General features: G+C 28.9%; 1 protein-coding gene across 1 annotated transcript; it reads left to right on the forward strand.

Annotated features, from left to right (window-relative positions):
• The first annotated feature begins 639 nt into the window (after positions 1-639).
• On the forward strand, positions 640-4,996 carry LOC140841228 (7-dehydrocholesterol reductase). Its single transcript, XM_073208499.1, has 13 exons — positions 640-859; positions 1,219-1,441; positions 1,626-1,681; positions 2,199-2,301; positions 2,392-2,457; positions 2,575-2,688; positions 3,019-3,145; positions 3,251-3,351; positions 3,901-4,026; positions 4,141-4,205; positions 4,466-4,547; positions 4,631-4,713; positions 4,807-4,996. Exons 1-13 carry the CDS (start codon positions 765-767, stop codon positions 4,871-4,873), a joined length of 1,308 nt encoding a protein of 435 aa, XP_073064600.1. The 5' UTR covers positions 640-764; the 3' UTR covers positions 4,874-4,996.
• The last annotated feature ends 7,023 nt before the right edge of the window (positions 4,997-12,019 follow it).

Consider the following 12,019-nt stretch of genomic DNA (forward strand, 5'->3'; position numbering starts at 1 on the left):
ACAAGAAGGATTAAAACAAAACTACCACATATCGTGGACATAATTCAGAAATGATAGAGATATTCTGAAACCTTTCATGATGAATTATATCAAACTTATAATGCTCCAACTGACTTATCAAATAATGTAGTTATTGTCCATTGAAATCATTGGGATAGAATTTCTCTGCAAGATTGTAAATATCATCAACATTAAACAACTTAAAGTTGTCTCGAGGTTTCAAAACAGAACTGTCTAAAAAGTTCTAAAAGCCGTCGACGGTGTGGGGAGATCTAATGAGCAGTCCACAAGTGACTCTTAAGTCGATCGAAAACAAAGAAACAGAATTGAGAAATGAAACATAATTGAGAAGGCTGAAGCCTGAATGGTTTCTGTGATTCTGTCTTCGGTCAAAAGAATAAATATTTGGCCTACTAATGGGCTGGACCAAATTTTGATTGAACTATATAAAAAATTTAACCCGATCCATAATTAAAATATATACTCATCCTATTATTATTATTATTATTATTATTATTATTATTTTATCCTGGGCTGGGCTGCCCACCCCAACCTTTGGATATATATATATATATATATATATATATATATATATATATATATATATATATATATATATATGTATGTATATATATTTGGTGGAAAATGATCAAAGATATTGGTTGTATTTGCTCGAACAGTCAGTCTCCTGAGATTGAGCAGTCTAACAAGCTTGACTACACTTAGTCCACCGAGCAGGGAGGAAGACGAAGGAAGGGGGGAAAATGGGGTCGGAGTCGAATATGGTGCACTCACCGATCGTGACATACGCTTCCATGTTATCACTTCTTTCTCTCTGCCCTCCTTTTGTCATTCTACTGTAAGTTCAAACCTCTCTTTCTAGATCTGCTTTTCCTTTGATATCCAATTTATTCTTTTTCCAACACTTTTGCCCACCTTCATGATTAATTGGTTATTGTCGTTTTTTTTTTATGGTTTCGAATGTGCCGATCAATTCTGGCTATTGAGATCTCTCGGGGCTCTGCATTTCCTGGATTTGGCCAATTTGATGGTTAAGCTTATGCCTGCCATAAAAAGATTAAATCTTGTTTTAAACCAATCATTTCCATTTATCTGTAATGCCTATTAGTTTCTGTAGGATTTCTAGCCCCAGATATATGATGTGGTGCTACTATTAAGTGATGGAACTCATTCGTGAATAATTTCATCTGCGCGCAGATGGTATACCATGGTACATGCCGATGGGTCTGTGGTGCAAACATGGAATAATCTCAGGGAGCAAGACCTGCAGGGGTTCGTTAATATCTGGCCAAAACCCACTGCAACTGCATGGAAGATCATTGCTTGCTATGCAGCTTTTGAGGCTGCTCTTCAGCTTTTCTTACCTGGGAAACGGGTTGAGGGCCCTATCTCGCCCACTGGAAATAGACCCGTGTACAAGGTTGTAAGCCCACATGATTATGATTTTAAATTCAAAGGTTGATGATTGTTTATTGATAAAAAAATACTTTCTAACAGTATAATGATTGACTGGGGCATAGATACAAGCATTCAGCCAATAATCAAGTGTTGATTTGTTGTTTAAGTTTTTGTCTAATAAATTATTCTTCATTTGCTAATTGCAGGCTAATGGCGTTTTAGCTTATGCTGTAACTTTAGTTACTTACATTGGCCTTTGGTGGTAAGATTTTCTTCAAGTATTTGTTTGCAACCGGCACTTTAGTTTCTTAAGAACTTTCTTTGTGAATATTGTTTCTGTTTTGATTACTCCAGAGACTAGGAGGATTTAACTTTTAAATTGCTTAAACCATCACTGGCATGAAGTTGTAGAACTTGTTTTGCATCTGATCATACATTACATAAGTAATATTGTTTTATCTTTTCTAATTCATATATAGAACATGATTATCAAATAATTTTTCATAAGTAGTTGATCGATGCTAATCATGACAGCTAATTTATTTTCTCCATTATATCTGATTATTGTTTTTCTTTCCAAGATTTTGTGAGGCCTATGTTAGTTGCTAATTGTTCTCCCTTATACAGGCTAATAAAATTTTATGTAATTGTGCAAGTTGTTTCAGATTATGACCTGCTTAAGGAGTTGTTGAGAAGTTTTACCTCCATTTATATTTTCACTCCTCATTTTGATTGCCCAGCTTGTTGATTGAGTTTGTTAATTATCTAACTGTTCTCAGGTTTAAAATTTTTGAACCCTCATTAGTGTATGATCATTTGGGCGAGATTTTTTCAGCACTCATTTTCGGAAGCTTTGTCTTCTGTATTTTCTTATACGTCAAAGTAAGTGCTCATGGCAGTACTCTCGCAAACTTGAAGTCCTTGGTCTCAAACATATAACTAATATTCTGAATAATATTGCATCTCCTCAAGGGTCAAATTGCACCATCTTCAAGTGATTCTGGGTCATCAGGAAATATTGTTATCGATTTCTATTGGGTGAGCACTGCAGCAGCTTCTGTTTTAATGAGATGTTTCCTTCTAACTAATTTAAATGTGGTCTAGAAACTTAATTTGCTAAAGATTTGCATCAATGAGTGATCCACATATTTGCAGGGAATGGAGCTGTATCCTCGCATTGGAAAGAACTTCGATATTAAAGTTTTTACAAACTGTAGATTTGGGATGATGTCCTGGGCTGTTCTTGCTGTGACCTACTGCATAAAGCAGGTAATATCATTATACACTATGATACTACAGCGTAAATAGCTTTCTTATTAGACTCTCTCACTATCTTATTAAATATTTCACATGAACTAAGTCCAAATGCTCAATCACCGTTTATTCAGGCTCAAGTTAGCTAAAATCCTGTAAATTTTTCCTGTTATAATTAGCCAATTGACGTCATAATGATAATTAGTCTTCCTAGGTATATTAAACTCTTTATTTCCTTTTTGTCTGAGTGTTTCCATTTATTGCTGGCTCTTATTATGATTCATTTCACTTTAATTTTACAAAAATCTCAAATTCACTTATCACAGCTATTTTCTTTCCCTTCAGTACGAAACATATGGGAGGCTGGCTGATTCCATGCTGGTAAATACCATATTAATGTTGGTGTATGTTACAAAATTCTTTTGGTGGGAAGCTGGATATTGGAACACAATGGATATTGCTCATGACAGAGGTCTCTTTTGCATAAAACTCTATGCCTTCTCATTATTGCTTGCATGTTTCCCCTAGTTTGTTATGGTGGTTATCTTCTGTTGAATTTTTCTCTGTTCATTTGTAGCTGGCTTTTACATATGTTGGGGATGCTTGGTCTGGGTCCCATCTGTGTATACATCTCCTGGCATGTACCTTGTCAACCATCCTGTAGATCTGGGGTTTCAGGTAGCTTAAACACATCTCATGTTAAAGAATCTACGATGGTCAGTAAAAAAAGTACTTTACTTCTGTGCGAGATTTATTTCGACAATTTTTTTAAGTCAGAGTTTGACGTCAACTGCATTCAATTGTCAGAATGCTTAAACAGTTTCAGGCTTTCAGCTTCACGTTCCTTGAAACTAGTCAAAAGAGTTCATCTTTGCTGAAACATTTTGGCTTCTTTCTCTTCCTCACAATTTCGTTTTATCTAGGTATGATTTGGTAGTTTCACATAGAACAGTACAACAAGATTAAACAAAGGTGTATCAGAAAATAAAAATGTTGTCCATGCCTGGAAGGCCAGAAAAACTGAGCAGCACATTCAAAACCAATTGAGGGAGATTAGTTTCTTTGGTTCCTGTAGCTGTCATATCAAGAATTTTGATTGATTTAGTTCGAATATTTTTTGCTTATGATGATCGAACAAGCATGAAATATGGTACATGCTGATACTTTGTCTCTGCACATGGACTATGTTTTGTGTTTCTAACATATCCTTAATTATCTTTTATGCAGTTTGCTCTGTGTATCCTTGTAGCAGGCATTCTTTGCATATATATAAATTATGATTGTGACAGGCAAAGGCAAGAATTCCGTAGGACAAATGGAAAATGCTTGGTTTGGGGGAAAGCGCCGTCCAAGGTATAAGTGACTGCATGGGTATTCTATGAAGTTTATACCCCTCAACTGGAACTTCATTAATTTTTTATAAATGTTTTCCGTTCAATAAATAATGTGATATAATTTACGATACAGATTGTGGCCTCTTATACAACTACTGCTGGTGAGACAAAAACCAGCCTTTTACTGACATCAGGATGGTAAGTTATTTTCTATTTTTGCGGTCGGTGATGATCCAAAGTCAGTTCCAAATATAATTTCTCCACCCCCATTTTATCTTTATAATCATACACCTTCTGGGCAAAGACAAATTTGCGAATGAATTTCTAGTTTCAGATTAATGGATCTCCTGGCCTGTTGATTACCTTGGGAAGTAAAACTTCCCGAAAAACTTATCGGCTAATACTTCTAGATTTGATCGGATTCTTAGATGATATTGCGTGTTTTTTGGGTTACGCAGGTGGGGTTTGGCTCGTCACTTCCATTATGTGCCGGAAATATTGGGGGCTTTCTTCTGGACTTTACCAGCTCTCTTTGGGCACGTAAGTGATGACAAAATGGGGTGCTTGTTCTCTCTCTCTCTCTTCCCACAATGATCTTTCTAAAATTTAATCTTTGCTTGCAGTTTCTTCCTTACTTTTACGTGGTGTTCCTCACCATTCTTCTTTTTGATCGAGCGAAAAGGGATGATGATCGATGCAGATCCAAGTAAGCACACCAGAAGTCGCTCCGTTTCTAATATTGTTATTGTGGTGCCTATAAATGATTAATTGAGTTGAAAATGGTGGGGGGACTTGACAGGTATGGCAAGTATTGGAAGTTATACTGTGAGAAGGTTCCCTACAAGATTGTGCCTGGAATTTACTGATGCTCTTCCAACACATGAATTGGTGTAATGCTATTTTCGCTGGTTGTGTGCATTTTGAGTTTTCACTCTCACCATGACTGTTCTTGACTTGGTTTCTTCCTCATTTGGACTTATTTGGCGCCACTCCATTTTCCTATTATTTTGTTTTTGACATCTAGAAAAATACAATTTTATAAAAAAATTTAAAAACTTGAAAAACTGAGTAAACATTTACAATTATAATTTTCTTAAATTTTTATAATTATATACATAAATAAAAATATATAACGACTTTTTGTACGAAGTCAAACGTGTGTATAATTATTTAAATTTAATTGAATATGTTCAAATAAGTAAAACTATTATTTAAATTTAGAGTAATGTTACATGAATAACTAAATTTGTACAATAATTTTTAACATAAAGTTTACTACAAAATTTTATTTATTTAACTTACTTGATAAATTCAAGTGATAATAGAAAAATTTCACAATATAATAATAAAGTCTCGTAATATATTTGTATATTTAGTGTTACTCCTAGATTTATGATTTAAAAATGTGTAATGTTGTTATGATCATCGTCGTCTTTAAAGAAAAAAATTGAATATGAATCATCATCTTCTTCTATAGACACAGATCGTACCGATGGGATAAATTTTTATCATAATTTTAAAATTCAATAAAATTAAGAAAATCCTTGTCACAACTGATTATTTTAAAATCAAGCAATCAAGTTTATTTTAAATATGTTCGTGCTTTCAATCCGCCTTTTATTATTAATTGCTTTATAATAATAATTTAGTATTTTTGAAATAACATATTAAACACTTTTGAAAGTACTGAATGAATCATTTCATATCATATTATTAAGTTTTATATAAAAATTGCTACATTTTTTGTTTTTTTAATAGAATTATAACAACGACAAATTGGAGATAAATTCTCAAGCACAAACTCATTTTTATGTTTAGCTCCTAAATAAAAGTAATTTATTCTCCACTCTCCCATCCCCTTCTTCTTTAGTTTTTACTCCATAATATTATTAAAAGACTTAAATATCATTTTTAATTATATTTCTCTTATTTATATTATTAAAAGACTTAAATATCATTTTTAATTATATTTTCTCTTATTTACTATATTTTTTAGCTCTAAGTATGTGATGTTGTCACACGTAACGAGTCTGTCAAAAGCATAGGGTCATGCAAGGTTTCCAATATATATCATTTATGAGAATTTTTTTCACTCTTGCGTAAAATAAATTAAATCTTTTATCTCTTTGACCAGGATGTCGTCAGGTCATTTATACCAAGATTTACAGACCTCTCTTCTTAACCTAACTACACAGTCGCAACGAATGGTCTATACTGTGGATTCCTTCAACAACACTTAACACAACTTTGTATCGTTTCTTAGCTCATGGTGTATAGTAAATATATTCAATTTGAAAATAATATATTAGAGGGGCATAATGCCTTGATAATTTTGTTCAAACATATTAAATATTATTACATAGTAACCTTATGTATAAAAGAGAAACTTGTGTAGATACTTATCGTAACTATAACAAAATGAAGAGATTGAATGATGATTCATCTTCCTTCTGCTTTGATATATATATATATATATATATATATATATATATATATATATATATATATATATATATATATATTGGATCACATGTTTTCTTTACATTTGTTGGGGACACTTTTGCTTTTGTATGTTTCTCGAAGAAAACATGACTTGTGTGGACCTCATTGGAAGATCTAGAGAAAGATCATGGGTTTATAAGATGGAATGATATCTCCATTGGTATGAGGCCTTTTGGGTGGTTTCAAAAGCAAAACCATGAGGGTTAAAACCCAAAGTGGACAATATCATACCAGTGTGGAGATATCCGGATTCCATTGGTCCTAACACTCACCATTTGGGCTGATATTTGCTGTGTGTTTTCAGTCAGATCTTGGCCGAAATATTTCCTGAATTTCTACTCTTTTTGGTTCGAGCATTCTCGGGGTTTTTTTTTATAATTAATGTAAAAAAAATTTAAATTTCAAAAATAATTTAAAAAAAACATTTGCAAAACTAATTTAATCCGCGCTTACAAAACGCAGATGCTCCACGTGGACGAGCTTACGTGGACGAGAGTCCACGCTTACAAAGCACGGATGCTCGTCCACGTAGATATATTATTATTATTATTTATTATAATTCTTTAATATTATTTTATTATTTATTATTATTTTATTATAATTATTTAATATTATTTTATTATTTATTATTATTTAATATTATTTATTATTATTTTCTGATCGTACGTAACTTTATTATTATTAATATTTTAAATAATTAATTAATTTGAATATATTATTATTATTATTATTATTATTTTTAATTATTAATTTAATTCGAATAAAAAATATAAAATATAAATATTTATAATATATGTTAATTATTAAATATTTTGTATTATTTGGTTGAGTGATTGAAAATTAGAGATATGAGAAGATTGAAATGAGAAAATTAAAAAGATATGAGTGGATTGAAGGGAGAAAATTAAGGATAATAAAAATAATAGTCTTTCACCAATACACCAATAAGAGGTTTAATTTTAGCATATAGTATCGATGAAACTTACATTGTATTATAATATTTTCATCCTATTATTAAATTTACATTGTTTATTTTCTATTTAAGTTATTATTATTAATTTAATTTCAATCGCAACATTGAAACTCAAACGGCGTGAAAGTATATTTATAAATATATTATTATTAATTAATTTAATTCGAATGAAAAAAATATATATAAATATTTATAATATATGTTAATTATTAAATATTTTGTATTATTTGGTTTGGTGATTGAAAAATTAGAGTTATGATTTTATTATAATTCTTTAATATTATTTTATTATTTATTATTATTTTATTATAATTATTTAATATTATTTTATTATTTATTATTATTTAATATTATTTATTATTATTTTCTGATCGTACGTAACTTTATTATTATTAATATTTTAAATAATTAATTTAATTTGAATATATTATTATTATTATTATTATTATTTTTAATTATTAATTTAATTCGAATAAAAAATATAAAATATAAATATTTATAATATATGTTAATTATTAAATATTTTGTATTATTTGGTTGAGTGATTGAAAATTAGAGATATGAGAAGATTGAAATGAGAAAATTAAAAAGATATGAGTGGATTGAAGGGAGAAAATTAAGGATAATAAAAATAATAGTCTTTCACCAATACACCAATAAGAGGTTTAATTTTAGCATATAGTATCGATGAAACTTACATTGTATTATAATATTTTCATCCTATTATTAAATTTACATTGTTTATTTTCTATTTAAGTTATTATTATTAATTTAATTTCAATCGCAACATTGAAACTCAAACGGCGTGAAAGTATATTTATAAATATATTATTATTAATTAATTTAATTCGAATGAAAAAAATATATATAAATATTTATAATATATGTTAATTATTAAATATTTTGTATTATTTGGTTTGGTGATTGAAAAATTAGAGTTATGAGAGGATTGAAAGGAGAAAATTAAGGAGAATAAAAATAGTTGTCTTTCATCAATACACCAATAAGCTGTTTAAATTTAGCATATATTATCGATAAAACTTACATTGAATTACAATTTTCATTTTATTTGTAAATGTACATTGTTTATTTTCTATTTAAGCTCTTATTATTAATTGAATTTCAATCAAAACATTAAAATAAAATATTAATCACAACATAAAAATACAATATTAATATATTATACAAGTAATTATTAATGCTTGCTTGCTTCCTTCACTTTTGGCCTTCTTATTTTTATAGATTGATTTATTTAATAAATCTATTAATAATAATAAACCGATTATATATAATTATATGTTTTACAATTACTTTTTTTTTATGAAATATGTGTTTATATAATTTTGAGAGAATTCGAAATGGGTCTTCCTAAAATATCCTTTTGACCAATTGATTTTACGTACGTTTTCTTGAAATAATAATTTAAAAATAATTTTTTTTGCAATTCTCTCATATTTTTAATAATCTCATATTTTTAAAATGGAACAACAATTTAAAATGAAACAATAAATTATTTTTCAATCCTCTCAAATTTTAAAAATATTGCTTTCATGTACGTTTTCTTTCAATCCCCTCATATCTCTAATTTTTTAATCACCCAACCAAATAATACAAAATTTTAATAATTAACATATATTATAAATATTTATATTTTATATTTTTAATTCAAATTAAATTAATAATTAAAAATTAAAATAAATAATAATAATAATAATAATAATAATAATAATAATATATTTTTATTAAATTAATTATTTAAAATAATAAATAATAATAATAATAATAATAATAATAATAATAATAATAATAATAAACTCACGTAACATCACAAAATAATAATAAATAATATTAAATAATAATATAATAATAAATAATATTAATAAAATAACAATATATCTACGCGGATTAAATTAGTTTTGCAATTTTTTTTTTAAAATTATTTTTGAAATTAATTTTTTTTTCATTCCGCATTCTCGACATATTCATTCTGACCATCTTCCCACATGAGCTATATTGCAAAATTTTCTTGTTAATTTCTTTACTTCTCCTACAGCTTGTTGTTCCACAAAAGATTTGTCAATTATGTTTTTTGCAAAACTTTTAGTTTTTTCAGTCATAATATTTAACATAAAAGATCTATTAACATAATTAAATGAAAAATTGACGTTGTCTATCTCTAAGACATAACCTTGATCATCATGCTCTTCTAATGGATATGTCTCTTCGGGGAGTGATGAAATAAGAGATATTTTAATTTCTGGAGAATCCTTGTTGAAAATATGAATGTTCATGTCTGGTCTTCTTACCTTGATGAAATGAAATGCCTCGTGTGAGACCTTTCCTAGTGGTTCTGGTGATGCACGAACAAAAAAGACTCCAAAATATCTCCCCTGTTAAAATAATAATCGTTTGCTCATATTTCATGAACAACTTCCCGATTTCACTTAGGTAGTACTGAAATTTCTAGGAAGTTGGATTACATAGTATAAAACGTGACAAGAGCCCCAAATTTGTACCATGTCTCGACCTCTTTAGGAAAAGAATTGGGTTTCATTTATATCCTAGAATACTTTTCTACTATATCAACCTAGATTGTGGTTGAGTTGATACATACTCTTGCTTTAAATTCCTCTCAGATATGTTACCTGAAATGAAAAAACTATAAGCTCGTTTGTACCAACTTTAGATTTTCCATTTTCGGTTTGAGATCTAAGGCTGATTTCTCTCTTTTCAATCTCCGAAATGAAGGGTTGACTTGAAAGCTTGAGATAAAGATCCAGAGCTTCAATTTTTTACTTGGGCAGACTCATCTAAAGATGATCCTGGATTATCACTTATGGCAGGAGTTACTTGAATCCCTTACTCCAGGTGTAGAGTATTGTACTCGAAAATTGTCCTTTTGAGAAGCCACTCAATATCATGGAGGATAAACTTTTGCAATACAGATCATAACTGAGTATAAGCCTGTAAATAACATGTAAAATTTGGTCAGAGATAATGCTATTATCAACTTGTTTTAGCCTACCTGCAACGTATGCTTTTAGGGCAAGCTTGTTGAACTCGTTTTGTAGCATTTCAAGGTGATCCCTTAAATGCCTCTGTATTTTCATGATGACATCGATATCAGATTTGTAGATCTCTTGTTAAAATATTTAAATAATATTTTCATGAAATTTAATAATACCAATATCAAAAATATAATTTTGACATAGAGAATATCATGTCATCTTAATAATCTAGTCTTCTCGGCTTTAGATTCAATTTTATTTTTTGATAAAGTTTTTACTTGTAGATTATCAACTTTTAGTGTAAATTTATTTACAAGTAAAAATAATGGATATTTTTCGAAATTATTTTTTACTGGATAAAATTCATTTTCCTTGACATGTCATTGTACGCTTCTGCATCTGAAAATAGATCAGTGCAATACCTACATAGTTTTTTTTCAACTAATGTGAGCTTTGTCAAAACCACTGTCACCAATGTTCACCGGCATTTATATCTAATACCATATCATCTTCATCTTGAGGATTAACCATTATTGGAATATATTTGCATATCTTTTTAGTTAGCTATGTCCCTTAGTATGTTATTTTGTCCATATGAATCTTCCATCTTTATTTAATAATGGACTAAGCATTTTCCTGTATTTTGTTTGGTTTTTAATAAACATTTCAGCAAAGTTAACAACTCATAAGAAAATTTGAAGTTGTTTTTTTTTTCTTTTAGTTTATCTGGAAATTCTACATCTTTTTCACCATGTGTTTTTGTAGATTTATTTCCGACTCATCGATTTCTACTCCAAGAAATTCAATTTTTTGGTAGTTATTAATGCTTTAATTTCATATAAAATTATTCATTTTTTACATACTTTAGAGAAAATATTTAAGTATAATATGTTCATCTATATTTTTTGATGCTACTAAAATATCATCTGTTGGGTGCAATAATTGTCCTTACTTGGTAGAGCGATCGAACCCTGATACTTGAGCTACTGTGCGGTTTAGAAGATTTCAGTTGCACCATTACTACTAGCTATAGCTTTTGGTAAAGCGACAAGCGCTCGGTCCTACAATTGGTATCGGAGCCAATGTCAAGGGTTCGATTCCCATTGATTGCAAAAAGTACAATTATTGGGAGGGAGATTGTTGGGTGCAATTAGAGATGTAATCGAGTCGAGCCGAGCCGAGCCGAACTCTTGAATGTTTGAGCTTGGCTTGTTTATAATCGAGCCGAGCTCGAGCTTTATTTAACGAATATATTCATGGCTCACGAACTTATTCAAGCTTTTATCGAACCTAAACGAGCTTAATAAATATGAATTTTATATTTAAATATTCATTAAATTCATTAAAAAAATAAATTATACATTTAGAAAAAAATATAATATTCTTGTTAAAATTTGTCAATTTATTATAATAAATAAATTTAATAGATTTTTCTATATATTTCATAATTAATGTGTTAAATCAATAAATTAAATATCAAAATTTTTATTTTTCATCTAAGTTATTATTTATAAATTTACTAACGAACA

This window comes from Primulina eburnea, chromosome 9 (assembly GCF_022965805.1).
Source record: "Primulina eburnea isolate SZY01 chromosome 9, ASM2296580v1, whole genome shotgun sequence".
NCBI classification, from domain to species: Eukaryota; Viridiplantae; Streptophyta; class Magnoliopsida; order Lamiales; family Gesneriaceae; genus Primulina; species Primulina eburnea.

Excerpts from the sequence above, each read along its gene's own strand:
- LOC140841228 (XM_073208499.1), top strand. The coding sequence starts at position 765 with ATGGGGTCGGAGTCGAATATGGTGCACTCACCGATCGTGACATACGCT. Across the intron at positions 3,146-3,250 it reads GGATATTGCTCATGACAGAG|CTGGCTTTTACATATGTTGG; the intron begins GTCTCTTTTGCA and ends GTTCATTTGTAG. Across the intron at positions 3,352-3,900 it reads CTGTAGATCTGGGGTTTCAG|TTTGCTCTGTGTATCCTTGT; the intron begins GTAGCTTAAACA and ends TCTTTTATGCAG.